Raw genomic sequence first — 15,470 nt, forward strand, 5'->3', positions numbered from 1 at the left:
TCTGTCCCCTCTGTGTCTGTAACTGCCCCGGGAAACTGGGAACGTACAGGAGTCAGACCAGCGGAAGTCTCCAGGTTACTTCCCCTCACTTCCGGTGTCAACAAAGACTTGCGAGTCCCAGCGTGTAGGGGTCACGTGTCAGACGCGTCACGTACTCTCCAAAGCCGGAAGTGCCTGTAGCACGTGTATTGGGAGCTCTCTCGTTACCTGCGTGGTCTCTGCTCAATCGCTGGACTCCGCCCTCTCCCCCAGGTGACCTTTAACTCTTGTTCTCCCTTTGTACCCAACTATTGCTTCTCCTTTACTCGTCCCCCCCTCTGTCTCCTACACTGACCCCTCCTGTGTCTTTAAGGGTCAGGGCACTCGGGGATATAAGTGACGGGGGGGTAGTTCTGTGTTTGTCCGGCACTTTCTATTCCCTGTACTGCTGGTTGTGATTCCTGAAACAAAGTAGCAGAAGCAGCCGAGTAACCTGCACATTGATTCAGAGATTGTTCTTTCTGGTAAATCTCTGTTGTGTAGGTCAGTGTAGGGCGTCTGGGGTTAATGTTGTCCCCTCTGGAGGACAAACACAATGTTACCTTTCAGCTCCTCCTCTTCCTGCTCTCCACTTCCTCTCATCAGTTTTATATAAAGTCTGAGAGTGGACATTTCATATCTTGTGTCTGTGGTACAATAAAGGTTGTGATGCTGCACTGACAGTTCAGGCCTAAGCAAAAGGGATTTACAGTAAGAAAAGTCCTTCATGTGGTCGTCTCTACCTGTCAGTGCTGGGCGTACGGGGATGTCCCAAAGCTACCCAAAGATAGGGAGGGGAAAAAACGACGCACATAAACTGATAATTGGTTAAACTGTAGTTGCTGCTTGTAGTATCACTGCCAAACTGAGAGTCAGCTCTGTGCTGCAAATTCAGTCTGGAAAAAGTCTACAGAGAAGTCCCAGTATAAGCCGGAAATTGTTTATTAGAAAGTGAATACGACATCTGTATAGTGGATACAATCCATACAGCAATGGGGCCTTTTGACAATCTTTCACCTGCGTTTCGCCCACTACGAAGAATAACGAGAACATCAGACTTCCTGATTGACTTGGTCTGGTGCTCAAAAAAAACTAGCCACGGAGATATGCAGGAGAGGACCGCTATATCTGACACTCTTTTAGCTGAGCACATTGCAAAAAGAAAAACCGTTTTCCATGTAACTAACTTAAGGTCCAACGATTCAAGTGCTTCCAATGGATGATGCTGAAGTCAGTGTAGAACTAGATTGAGGTCCCACGGAGGTGTAGGATCTCGTATAGGAGGGCAGAGCCTCGACTTGGCTTGGAAGGAAAGTCTGAACTCAGGGAGTGTGGCCCATTGCTGATGAAATGGAGCAGCCACTGCTGAAAGTTGAACTTTGAGTGAAGACACACTGTCATTTTTATCTGCTCCATCTTGGAGAAACTGCAGAATTTCAGGGGAGGAACATGATTTCCATTCCAGTCTCTGTGTTGTGCACCATTGAAAGAAAATGGACCAAATTCTTTAACTGTAGAAGCTCCACGGCCATGAGAGTCTCTATAATCGACTGCGGAAAACCTTTTAACAGCCAGGTCTGGGATTCAATTTCCATGCAGTGAGATGTAACTTGTGATTGTCCTGGAACCAAATGGGACCCTGGAGTAGTAGGTCTGGCCTGAGAGGTGAGTGACTTACCCACTGTCACACTTATACAATATCTGCAAACCAAGTTCTTCACAGCCAGGCTGGTGCCACCGGTATTATGGGACCATTTCTATGCGTATCTTTGCTAGCAGCCTGGGAATTCTTGGAATAGGTGGAAAGGCATATGCTAGGCACAATGACCATGGAGTAGTTAAGGCGCCTACACCCTCCGCTAGAGAATAATCGTCGTCATTACGTGTTGAATGTGGACGCCATGATGTCCACACATGGGTTGTGTCATCTGTTGACTAGTAACTGAAACACATCTTTGTGAAATGAACCAAAATAAGGAAAAAAGAAGATGCTCTCATCCGATTCAAAGGGGTGCACTCAAAGTACCTCCAATGATCTATTGGTTCAGAAAAATCAAACGTTTCTGGGGCTTCACGTTCCCTTCTTTCAGAGATAAAATACACACTGATGAAGGGAGTGTGAAGCCCCAGAAACATTTGATTTGTCCGCACCAATAAATCATTGGAGGTACTTTGATTACACCGCTTTGAATCGGATGAGAGCATCTTCTTTTTTCCTTATGTTGGTCAATTCTCACGTAGAGTCATGTGACCTGAAGGTAACACCGCCAAGGAAGAATTTACAATTTCAACAAACCGTCAGTGTATTGTATGTAATTTTCATTGAACACAACTTTGTGAATCAAACATTCCCCTGGGTCCATTGTGTTCTGTATTCCTGGAATATAGGCCGCCCATATGTGGACTTTGTGGGTTTCTGCCCAGGAAAGAGTCTTTGAGATTTGGGACATGTCTCTCTTGCTTTTTGTGCCGCCACTGCTGTTCCATTGTCTGACTGAAAACAGACTTGAGATTTTTGAAGGAGATTATGCCAAAATGTGAGCGCAATGAAAATTGCTGAATCTCTAGAATATTTATGTGCAGAGTCCGCTCTTCCGTTGACCATGTCCCCCCCACCCTGACAGACTCACATCTGTTGCCATGACCAACGGTTCTGGTGTCGGCCAGAGGTTCCCTGTGGTGACATAGTTGGGTTGTAGCTGTCGGATTTATGCTCCTATAGTCCTCCAGGGATATAAGATTCTCACTCACAATGAGTAAGTCTCTCTTGGATTTGAATAAATACTTACTCAAATCGAGCCTGGCCTGAAGTTCCCACTGGGCCTGACTTGAACCAATCAGATTCTCTCAGGAAATTAACCAGACCGCTTTAGTTGAGGTATACATTAATACAGAGTATTAAATAATTGCTCACACGCCCTGAAAGCTCATGAGGACGTTGGGGGACATTTCAGTAATATTACATGCAACCATTTAACCATTTCTTCCCTCATGGGGCTGATCCCTTGACATCCAATCATTGTCCTTGGTGTAACATAACTATACCTCTCTGTCCATTTTAATATAATCCTTCCTGACCCAAGTTTAGTCCAAATAAGTATATTTGCTGTGCTAACAGTGTCCAGAATGGTATCCGTGCAGTCGGGGGGTGTTTTTGAGGCTATAAGTGTCTTTCTCAACCTTGTACTAGGGATACTTGTGACATGAGACAACAGATGGATATTCTTCGTTCTGTGCAAACATTCTACAACCCTAACTACTAGAAATGCCTCTAACCTTGAAGTGTAGAGTCTAACACAGCTGTTCCATGTCAGTGTCCTTTTCTATAATCATTGTAGTTTATACAATACATAACCCTTATATATATATCATTTTAATCTAAAATCCTGATATCCACAGTAGCCCCCATTGAAGGCTGTGACTTGTTGTGGCAGGGTTATGATCTGGGACAGATCCTGATGGTTCTTGTTCCAGAGATTCTGGCTGAGACCAGATTTATGGGGGGGTTATTCTGAGGCCACACCCCAAAGATTCAGGGGAGATTTTAAAGGACAACATCTGAATATTTTGTGTATTGGCCCTTTAAAGGACAAACAATACCGAACAATGGAAGGGTTTTGTAGTAAGTAAATATAATGTACAACTGGCAGTTTATTGCCCTAAGACTGTTTCTATAAATTGGGGTGAGCTGTTATACAGGGGCCACACCCCATTCATGGCTCTTACAAAATAGGCCCCTGACATTTGCACAGTACACTATAATTAATAGGAAGGGGTTGTTCCCCTTTAAATGAACTGTATGATGTAGAGAGGGATATTCTGAGACAATTTGCTATTGGTTTTTTATTTTTTAGTATTTGTGTTTTTGACTTATTCAGCTTTTTATTCAGCAGCTCTTCAGTTTGTAATTTCAGCTATCTGGTTGCTAGGGTCCAAATTCCCCTAGCAACCATGCACTGATGTGAATAAGAGACTGGAATATGAATAGGAGAGGCCTGGATAGAAAGATGAGGAATAAAAAGTAACAATAACAATACATTTGTAGACTTATCGAGCATTTGTGTTTTAGATGGGGTCAGTGACCCCCATTTGGAAGTTGGAAAGCGTCAGAAGAAGACAAATAATTCAAAAACTATAATTAAGAAACATGAAGACCAATTGAAAGGTTGCTTAGAATTAGTCATTCTATAACATACTAAGATTTAAATGTGAAACCCATTCCTCTTGAAGGCATGAAGCATACAGATAGAGGTAAAGATGGCCCTGCCCAAAAGAGCTTGCAATCTAAACTCTAACATAGGGTGCATCTGATATATTGTCTTCACTTGGGGGCACCCATCTCCCTGTCCACCCAGCCTACAGTACAATCAGCCGTGTCCCTTTAATTAGCTGTGCCCTTATCTCCCCTCATTGTTTTATGGTTCCTTTATGCTCATTGGCTTGGACTTTGTCTCCCCAGATTCCTCACTGCGTATAGTGATGTCATCAACCGACTCCCGTGACACCCGCAGCCCCGCAGAGACACCCACACTCCTCTGTTAGACGTATGTATCACATCTACAGCACCCACGGGACGCCCCACCCTCTTCTTTTAGTGTCACCCTGCAGTCCCAGAATTCCCTTCTGTCTCTATCACCCTGCAGTGGGAGGGGCACATTCTATGTCCCAGAATTCCCTTCTGTCTCTATCACCCTGCAGTGGGAGGGGCACACTCCATGTCCCATAATTCTTTGTTGCTGTTACCCCCATGTTGTGCTTCTGCAGGTTCTTGGGAGGTAATTAGTGTTGCTGATCTGGATCCCACCCTGACGGACCCTCAGCCCGAGCTTTGTGCCCCCCTCCTCCCTAAACCGCATCATAAATACCACAGGTAAGAGGGTGTAACTGCGTGGGCGGGGCCTGGTGTGGGTGTAGGCAGGGCTTAGTGTATGCATGGGAGGGGCCTAGCGTAGCTGTGGGAGGGTCCTAGTGTATGCGCAGGAGGGGCCTGGTGTAGGTGTGGGCGGGGCCTAGTGTAGGTGTGGGATCCCACCCATTCCTTAGTGATCGTGTCCTTAGTTGAACTGTGGAACCAGAATAGTCTTTATTTCAGTTACAGATAAGTCTAAATAATGTGATGATAATGATTAGAATAATTTCGGGGCTCGCTAGTGGGGTAATTACTGCCGGCATGTGATCTATCCAAGTAAGAAGCCGTTACACAGGGAAGTTGTGGCCCCGTGGGCTAATGGTATTTATTATTATTAACATGTATTTATATAGCGCCAACATATTGCGTAGCACTGTAAAGTAAATGTGATTATACAACTAAATGACATGAATTCTATACATAGAACATATGGAGTTACATACATCACAATCAATACCAGTACAAAAGGTGAGGAAAGCCCTATGCAAAAGAGCTTACAGTCTAAAGGGAAGGGAGTAATACACAAGGTGTGGGAGTGGGCAAGATTGAATTAAGTGGGTGAGAAATGTGGTACTGTATGTGGTGTTGCGTTTGGTAGTTAAGCAGAGTGAGGGGAGGCTTCTCGAAAGAAGTGCGTTTTCAGAGATTTCTTGAAAGCAGAAAGGTTGGGAGAAAGTGGGACAGGCGGTGGGAGAGAGTTCCAGAGGAGGGGTGCAGCCCTTGCAAAGTCTTGAATGTGAGCATGTGAGGAGGTAATGAGAGAAGAGTTGAGGAGCAGGTCAGTAGAGGAGAGTAGTAAGCGAGTGGGTGAGTATATAGAGATGAGTTCAGAGATGTAGGGTGGGGCAGAGTTATGAAGTGCTTTGAAAGTCAAGGTCACATTTTTGGGCCCCGTCTCCTCCCGGGCTGAGGGCTGGGCTGTGTCTCCTGGTTCTGATGTTCCCTATAAAGTTTTGCACCCACATAATGTTTTTCTCTGGTGCAAATAAATGCTGCGGCTTCTTCATCAGTGCCCATGGCTCTCTGACGCCTGCTGCAGACTGCACTGGTTTCTGAGTAGTTGCGTTGTGCAGTTGAACCAATCACTGATCTCACATTGCTGTTCTGTTTGTAGGGACAAGCTGGAGACCCAATTCTTTTAAGCCAAACATCTGCATCACAGACAGAGAGCGCTCACCCCGTCACCCCAAAGGGTCTGGTGCTTATAGAGGAGGCACAGACAGACTCTGGCCCTATCCTAGTCCCACTTAGTACTGGATCAGCACCTGAAGTATTCGGGAACCATGTTTAATATTTCTCTGTTAGTCTGATTCTCTGATTACAACAGGCAGTGTATGAGGTTTAGTCTATTGTGCCTTGTTAGGGTTTAGTTCTCCTTTAAAGTGATTCTGTCATGATTTTTATGATGTAGTTTTTATTTCTAAATTCCACTATTTACACTGCAAATAATTCACTGTACAATATAAAATGTCATTCCTGAAGCAGCAAGTGTATTTAGTTGTAATATTGGTGTGTAGGTGCATCTCAGCTCATTTTGCCTGGTCATGTGATTTCAGAAAGAGCCAGCACTTTAGGATGGAACTGCTTTCTGGCAGGCTGTTGTTTCTCCTACTCAATGTAACTGAATGTGTCTCAGTGGGACATGGATTTTACTATTGAGTGTTGATCTTAGATCTACCAGGCAGCTGTTATCTTGTGTTAGGGAGCTGCTATCTGGTTACCTTCCCATTGTTCTGTTGTTAGGCTGCTGGGGGGAGGGGGTGATATCAGTCCAACTTGCAGTACAGCAGTAAAGAGTGACTGAAGTTTATCAGAGCACAAGTCACATGACTTGGGGCAGCTGGGAAATTGACAATATGTCTAGCCCCATGTCAGATTTCAAAATTGAATATAAAAAAATCAGTTTGCTCTTTTGAGAAATGGATTCCAGTGCAGAATTTAGCTGGAGCAGCACTATTAACTGATGTGTTTTGGAAATAACATGTTTTCCCACGACAGTGTCCCTTTAATGTCTCTTGCTTATTTCCAGGGTAGGCAAAGGGGCAATGTAGTTCTCTTAACCAATAGCTAATGACCTCCATTCATTGCACCATTGCTCCCATAACTGGGCCCTACACAGACTACACTTTGTAATGGGAAAGTGACTTTGCCCCTTCTCTCCTTGGCTTCCACTGACTGGCACAATACCTTCATGTACCCCAGCACCCATGGACTTTTTGCACCCCTTTACCCTGCCTTGTAATACCCCCCATTGTGCCCAGTTCCCTGCCTTGTAATACCCTGTACCCCATTCCCCGTGCAGTTTGTGGCAGGGGGAGTCCAAGTAATGAGCCTAAAGCAGACATGTTGCCTTGCAGGCCCCTCAAGATGGCGCTGAATCCCCGTGACTTGCTCATGCACCTGCTTGTGGCCCTATTTGGGATGGGCTCCTGGGTGTCCGTGAATTCCCTGTGGGTGGAGCTGCCTGTTGTGGTGAAAGAACTTCCTGAAGGTGAGTGAGACCATCCGGGACCCCATATATTGGGGACACATCACCTCTGTAATACTGAGGGACATTTCTTCTTCCCATCTGTATCCCCTGTATGAAAGGGATGTACCCCCTGTATGTACCCCCTGTATATACCCCCTGTATGATAGGATGTACCCCCTGTATATGCCCCTGTATGATAGTGATGTACCCCCTGTATATACCCCTGTATGATAGTGATGTACCCCCTGTATATACCCCCTGTATGATAGTGATGTACCCCCTGTATATACCCCTGTATGATAGGGATGTACCCCCTGTATATACCCCCTGTATGATAGGGATGTACCCCCTTTATATACCCCTGTATGATAGGGATGTACCCCCTGTATATACCCCTGTATGATAGTGATGTACCCCCTGTATATACCCCTGTATGATAGGGATGTACCCCCTGTATATACCCCTGTATGATAGGGATGTACCCCCTTTATATACCCCTGTATGATAGGGATGTACCCCCTGTATATACCCCTGTATGATAGTGATGTACCCCCTGTATATACCCCTGTATGATAGGGATGTACACCCTGTATATACCCCTGTATGATAGGGATGTACCCCCTGTATATACCCCTGTATGATAGTGATGTACCCCCTGTATATACCCCTGTATGATAGGGATGTACCCCCTGTATATACCCCTGTATGATAGTGATGTACCCTCTGTATATACCCCTGTATGATAGGGATGTACCCCCTGTATATACCCCTGTATGATAGTGATGTACCCCCTGTATATACCCCCTGTATGATAGTGATGTACCCCCTGTATATGCCCCTGTATGATAGGGATGTACCCCCTGTATATACCCCTGTATGATAGGGATGTACCCCCTGTATATACCCCTGTATGATAGTGATGTACCCCCTGTATATACCCCTGTATGATAGGGATGTACCCCCTGTATATACCCCTGTATGATAGTGATGTACCCTCTGTATATACCCCTGTATGATAGGGATGTACCCCTGTATATACCCCTGTATGATAGGGATGTACCCCCTGTATATACCCCTGTATGATAGGGATGTACCCCCTGTATATACCCCTGTATGATAGGGATGTACCCCCTGTATATACCCCTGTATGATAGGGATGTACCCCCTGTATATACCCCTGTATGATAGTGATGTACCCCCTGTATATACCCCTGTATGATAGTGATGTACCCCCTGTATATACCCCCTGTATGATAGTGATGTACCCCCTGTATGATAGGGATGTCCCCCCTGTATGATAGTGATGTGTACCCCCTGTATGATAGGGATGTACCCCCTGTATATACCCCTGTATGATAGGGATGTCCCCCCTGTATATACCCTCTGTATGATAGTGATGTGTACCCCCTGTATGATAGGGATGTACCCCCTGTATATACCCCTGTATGATAGGGATGTACCCCCTGTATATACCCCTGTATGATAGGGATGTACCCCCTGTATATACCCCTGTATGATAGGGATGTACCCCCTGTATATACCCCTGTATGATAGTGATGTACCCCCTGTATATACCCCTGTATGATAGTGATGTACCCCTGTATATGCCCCTGTATGATAGTGATGTACCCCCTGTATATACCCCTGTATGATAGGATGTACCCCCTGTATATACCCCCTGTATGTTAGGATGTACCCCCTGTATATGCCCCTGTATGATAGGGATGTACCCCCTGTATATACCCCTGTATGATAGGGATGTACCCCCTGTATATGCCCCTGTATGATAGGATGTACCCCCTGTATATACCCCCTGTATGATAGGATGTACCCCCTGTATATACCCCCTGTATGATAGTGATGTACCCCCTGTATATACCCCCTGTATGATAGTGATGTACCCCCTGTATATACCCTCTGTATGATAGTGATGTGTACCCCCTGTATGATAGGGATGTACCCCCTGTATATACCCCTGTATGATAGTGATGTACCCCCTGTATATACCCCTGTATGATAGTGATGTACCCCCTGTATATACCCCTGTATGATAGGGATGTACCCCCTGTATATGCCCCTGTATGATAGTGATGTACCCCCTGTATATACCCCCTGTATGATAGGATGTACCCCCTGTATATGCCCCTGTATGATAGTGATGTACCCCCTGTATATACCCCTGTATGATAGTGATGTACCCCCTGTATATACCCCTGTATGATAGGGATGTACCCCCTGTATATACCCCTGTATGATAGGGATGTACCCCCTGTATATACCCCTGTATGATAGTGATGTACCCCCTGTATATGCCCCTGTATGATATAACACATGTCCTTATTGCTTCTGTCTGTCCTTCTGTCGACTCCCCACTCCCATGTGACACCCACTTTTCCGTCTGTCCGTAGGTTGGAATCTCCCCGCATTCCTGACTGTAATTATCGCACTGGGTAACGTGGGGCCCCTGGCAGTCACCTTGAGCCACCGTTTCTGCCCCCCCGGGCGGGTGTCGGAGCCCTGGCTCATACGCTCTGTGCAGGGGCTCAGCCTGGTCTCTGCGGGGTTCCTGGCGGGGTTCTGGGACCGGCGGGTGCTGGTGGCGGGAGAGGAGCGCAGTGTACCCTATCTAGTTTTGGGGTACTTACTGGCTCTGGGCTGCTGTACCTCCAACGTCACCTTCCTGCCCTTCATGTACAGTTTCCCCCAGCAGTTTGTGCGCAGCTTCTTCATTGGGCAGGGTCTTAGTGCCCTCTTGCCTTGTGTCTTGGCTCTGGCGCAGGGGGTGGGGCGCTTGGAGTGCCACAATAATACGTGGGGGAATCACAGTGAACCCCACTACCTGCAGGAGAACTTCCCTGTCTCCTCATACTTCTGGGGTCTCTTCTGCTTCCTCGGGGTCTCTGCTCTGGCTTTTTTTCTGCTGCTCATCCTACGCGAGCGCAATAAGGAGGAGGAGCAAGGGGAGGGGCCATCGCAGCAGAGAGATGGGGGTTCTGAGGATTCCTACCCCCTGAAATCTCCAGAGCAGGAACAGCCCCAAGAGCCCCCTAATGGCAATAATGGGGAGCAGAGTTTTTGGACAGCACGGAATGTGTATTTACTTGTGCTCTTGGGCCTGTCTAACGCACTGACCAATGGGATCCTGCCCTCAGTACAGACCTATAGTTGCCTCCCCTATGGGCCCGACGCCTACCACCTGTCAGTCATCCTCAGCAACATCGCCAATCCTGCCGCCTGCTTCATCGCTATGTGTCTCCTGTGCAGGTAAGTCCCGCCCATTCCCCCACTCACCCTGTGTCTCCTGTGCAGGTAAGTCCTGCTAATGGGGGAGGGGAATGTGGTATATGGGGCAGTCCTTGGGGGGGGGTTGTTGCAGATTTTCTGCTGCCAGTGAGGGTTGTCATATGTATCATGGGAAGGGGTGGCATTACTAATGCACGGGGGTTATTAACATTACATATATAAGAAATACCCCGAGTGTAGGAGGGGGGAGGCTTTCTGGTGCACACGGAGGTTATCAGTACATAAGAGACACAGGGGAGAGGGGGCAGAGACTATGTCCCCCCACTGTGTGTGACTCTGCACATGACACTCAGGATTCAGGAAGTTCTTTGTTTGAAGCATCTGATCGGCCCCCGGGGCAGCGAGACTTTTTCTCATTAAATCCGTGACTTTAGGTCCATGAATTAAAGGGGAAGTGAGACTTTGCAGCACTCGCTTGGGTTAAATGGATTCAGTGTAGGGACATGCGTTTCCCCAACTGCCCCGTCATGTGTTGAATTTGCCTTGGGGGAAAGAAGGGTTAAATGGTTCAATCATACAGCCCCGCTTTAAAAGCTTACCCCCCCCACTCGTTACCCCTCCCTCCTACACAATTAATATCCCTGATTTCATTAGCCATAACATTCATAAATTGTAAGCTCTGTGGGGCAGTGACCTCATTCCTCTGATGGGTCATAATTACATAGTAAGTTAGGTTGAAAAAAGACACATGTTCATCAAGTTCAACCTCTGGATCAACTGCCAGTTGATCCAGAGGAAGGTGAAACCCCCCATTTGCAGCCTCTTCAAAATTCCTCAGAGGGGGAAAAATTCCTTCCTGATTCCAAAATGCAATGGGACCAGTCCCTGGATCAACTTGTACTATGAGCTCTCTCCCATATCCCTGTATTCCCTCACTTGCTAAACACCATCCAACCCCTTCTTATACCTATCTAATGTATCAGTCTGTACCCCTGATTCACTTCCCAGCTCTCCCTGTAACACCCCTTTCCCTCCTCTAATCTCATTGGCTCCCTACTGGTGAATAAAGCATCCAACCCTTCCTTGTACCTATCTAATGTATCAGCCTGTACCACTGATTCACTTCCCAGCTCTCCCTGTAACACCCCTTTCCCTCCTCTAATCTCATTGGCTCCCTCCTGTCTGCTGGGAGGAGCTACTGGTGAATAAAGCATCCGACCCTTCCTTGTACCTATCTAATGTATCAGCCTGTACCCCTGATTCACTTCCCAGCTCTCCCTGTAACACCCTTTTCCCTCCTCTAATCTCATTGGTTCCCTCCTGTCTGCTGGGAGGAGCTACTGGTGAATAAAGCATCCGACCCTTCCTTGTACCTATCTAATGTATCAGCCTGTACCACTGATTCACTTCCCAGCTCTCCCTGTAACACCCCTTTCCCTTCTCTAATCTCATTGGCTCCCTCCTGTCTGCTGGGAGGAGCTACTGGTGAATAAAGCATCCGACCCTTCCTTGTACCTATCTAATGTATCAGCCTGTACCCCTGATTCACTTCCCAGCGCTCCCTGTAACACCCCTTTCCCTCCTCTAATCTCATTGGCTCCCTCCTGTCTGCTGGGAGGAGCTACTGGTGAATAAAGCATCCGACCCTTCCTTGTACCTATCTAATGTATCAGCCTGTACCCCTGATTCACTTCCCAGCTCTCCCTGTAACACCCCTTTCCCTCCTCTAATCTCATTGGCTCCCTCCTGTCTGCTGGGAGGAGCTACTGGTGAATAAAGCATCCGACCCTTCCTTGTACCTATCTAATGTATCAGCCTGTACCCCTGATTCACTTCCCAGCGCTCCCTGTAACACCCCTTTCCCTCCTCTAATCTCATTGGCTCCCTCCTGTCTGCTGGGAGGAGCTACTGGTGAATAAAGCATCCGACCCTTCCTTGTACCTATCTAATGTATCAGCCTGTACCCCTGATTCACTTCCCAGCTCTCCCTGTAACACCCCTTTCCCTCCTCTAATCTCATTGGCTCCCTCCTGTCTGCTGGGAGGAGCTACTGGTTAATAAAGCATCCGACCCTTCCTTGTACCTATCTAATGTATCAGCCTGTACCACTGATTCACTTCCCGGCTCTCCCTGTAACACCCCTTTCCCTCCTCTAATCTCATTGGCTCCCTCCTGTCTGCTGGGAGGAGCTACTGGTGAATAAAGCATCCGACCCTTCCTTGTACCTATCTAATGTATCAGCCTGTACCACTGATTCACTTCCCAGCTCTCCCTGTAATAAACGCATTCTCATTTGCCACTTAGCTGCCCAGATTGCCAGTTAGTCAAGATCCTGTTGCAAGTGCCACATCCTGGATGGAATTAATTGGGCTGATAGTTTTGTCTCATCTGCAAACACTGATACATTACTTACAATCCCCTCCCCTAAGTCATTAATGAACAAGTTAAATAAAAGTGTCCCCAATACTGAGCCCTGAGGGACCCCACTAAGAACCTTACTCCAATTAAGCACCAGGCAAGCGTCAGACTGTTGGGCATGTAGGGGCCTTATGACAGATACACTATCCACCTTTCTATTAATTGAATCCCCAATAACTATAACCTGCCTTTCCTTCCTTGCACTCCCCCCACCACCCGTATTAGAGCCAGTGCCTCCCAGTGGGTGTCAGTGCTTGGGATCCCCCATGTGGCCCAGTAATGAACTAAAGGAGCGCACAGTGCCGGGTGTACCAGTAGTGCTATAGCCCCATGCAGATGTGATACTCGCTACTGATCCTCACCCATATTGCGCTATCTGTATACACAGCACTGTGCTGCTTATGGAGCAAATACATTCAAATAACACAAAGAAGGGCAATATTTACATGGAACTCTCAAGCTTGTTTGGTGCCCACTTTGCCCCCCCCAAGACTGTAACAATAATCTTAGGGCAGCAGAGGGTAACGGACGGAGCAGGAGGACAAGACCCCGGGGCACATTCTCCTGACTCAAGGGACAGGCAGCGGTTACATTCCTTAATCACATCATACATTGAGGGCAGCTGTTAGCCAATCAGGTTGTAAGGAGCCCCACGAGGGTAACCTAGGAGTGAGACGCAGGACAGAGACTTCCCATCCCACTACAGGGTGACATAGAGGGGCACTATGTGATAATGATCCTGCTTCTCCCACTACAGGGTGACATAGAGGGGCACTATGTGATAATGATCCTGCTTCTCCCACTACAGGGTGACATAGAGGGGCACTATGTGATAATGATCCTGCTTCTCCCACTACAGGGTGATATAGAAGACAAATATGGGATATGGAGCTGCCCCTCCCACTAGAGGGCAATTTGACCTTTCTCTTTGTTGTTTCAGGTCATCAGTGATTCTTGGGGTGATTATGGCAGTTGGAATGATATTCGGGGGGTACCTTATGGTCTTGGCTGCCCTCAGTCCGTGTCCCCCGCTAGTGGGGAGCTTGGCCGGGGTTGTGCTAGTGGTGAGTATTGATCCACATCATGTTGGGTCAGGCATGTGAGCTGCTATTGATTCTCTATTGGTAGCAGCCCCCACTGTACTGATCAGCTATTGGCTACTTTCCCCATGGTCCTGATGCCCATTGGTCTCATGTCTCCCCTCAGATATTGTCCTGGACGCTGTTCCTGGGCCTCTTGTCGTATCTAAAGGTGGTTATTGGGAGCCTGTTGCATGAAGCTGGGCACAGCGCCCTCCTGTGGTGTGGAGCAGTCATACAGATTGGGTCTCTGGTGGGGGCTCTGGTCATGTTCCCCATGGTCAGTATCTACCACCTCTTCCAGAGCGGCCGAGACTGTCAGGACAACTGCCCTCTTTAACTAAAGTGCACTTACATTCCCCAAATTGAATATGTCTGTGGATTTTGTAGTAAACAATGCAAATAAAAACTTTTTGGTACTTTGATCTTTGATACTTTGACCCCTAAACTATCTGACTGGGTAACTGCCCTGTAACTACTCCTGTATAACTGCCCTGGCCCGTTACAAGCTGTTTCCACCCCTATATCAATTCCTCCTCCAATTAGGGCAAGTAACAGATCTACTCAGGCCACGCCCCTTTTAGTTACAAGAGTATCAGACACTCCATCTAGGGTGCCATTCCCTTGTGTGGGGTATCCGTGTGTATTTCCAACTGTCCCTGGGAGGACAAGAACTAGGGGAGCATGGGGGGACTTTTATGAGGGATCAGATGGAAATAAAGAGAACATTACTGTGTGCAATGCCACTGGGCCCAGGGACAGCACAAACATTCTCTGTGGGGTAAATGGCATCTCCCCATCTGGCAGTTGGATGGAACAGTCTGGGTTGGGCAGTGCCATGAGAACATTACCCAACTGAATGTATAATGGTACCATTTGTTGTAGAAGGAGTGAAAGGCTGGGGCTGTTTCCATGGTTTGAGCTCCTGATCCAGTGAAACCTACAGGGTACAATGACATTCCTGACAATTCTGTGCTTCCTACTTTATGGAACGGTTTTGGGGTCCCTTTCTGGTTCCAGCACAATAATGCTCCCCCATGCACAGAACCAGGTCCGTACAGAAGGGGCTTGCTGACTTGGGAAGAACCTGACCTCTATCCAACTGTGGGATGAATTGGAACCCCAACTGTGATACTGATCCCCAACATCCGTGCCCAACTTCACTAATGCTCTTGTGGCTGGCTGGAAGCAACTCCCAGCAACAACTAGGGGCAACTTAATATTAATCCCCTTGGTTTTGGAATGAGAAGTTGGGGGACAGAAGTCTCCGTGCCTTTGGCTGTATAGTACTTTACGTCATTGCAGCTGAGGTTGCCAAAGTCAAAACAGTTAC

The 15,470-nt window shown here is 47.3% G+C and overlaps 1 protein-coding gene across 3 annotated transcripts; it reads left to right on the forward strand.

The window, feature by feature from the left end:
• Positions 1 to 110: 110 nt before the first annotated feature.
• On the forward strand, positions 111 to 14,562 carry slc52a1.L (solute carrier family 52 (riboflavin transporter), member 1 L homeolog). 3 transcript variants are annotated; one of them, NM_001094871.1, is given in 7 exon segments: positions 164 to 252; positions 4,478 to 4,562; positions 4,783 to 4,888; positions 7,285 to 7,418; positions 9,806 to 10,661; positions 13,999 to 14,122; positions 14,265 to 14,562. In NM_001094871.1, coding segments are annotated over 4 exon segments (1,317 nt in total). In that variant the 5' UTR covers positions 164 to 252; positions 4,478 to 4,562; positions 4,783 to 4,888; positions 7,285 to 7,294; the 3' UTR covers positions 14,478 to 14,562.
• Positions 14,563 to 15,470: the final 908 nt, after the last annotated feature.

The sequence above is a fragment of the Xenopus laevis genome, chromosome 6L, assembly GCF_017654675.1.
Source record: "Xenopus laevis strain J_2021 chromosome 6L, Xenopus_laevis_v10.1, whole genome shotgun sequence".
In the NCBI taxonomy this organism is placed as follows: domain Eukaryota; kingdom Metazoa; phylum Chordata; class Amphibia; order Anura; family Pipidae; genus Xenopus; species Xenopus laevis.

Coding starts and splice junctions, on each gene's coding strand:
- slc52a1.L (XM_018266635.2), top strand. CDS start 7,295: ATGGCGCTGAATCCCCGTGACTTGCTCATGCACCTGCTTGTGGCCCTA. Junction 7,419..9,805: donor GGTGAAAGAACTTCCTGAAG/GTGAGTGAGACC, acceptor GTCTGTCCGTAG/GTTGGAATCTCCCCGCATTC. Junction 14,123..14,264: donor TGGCCGGGGTTGTGCTAGTG/GTGAGTATTGAT, acceptor GTCTCCCCTCAG/ATATTGTCCTGGACGCTGTT.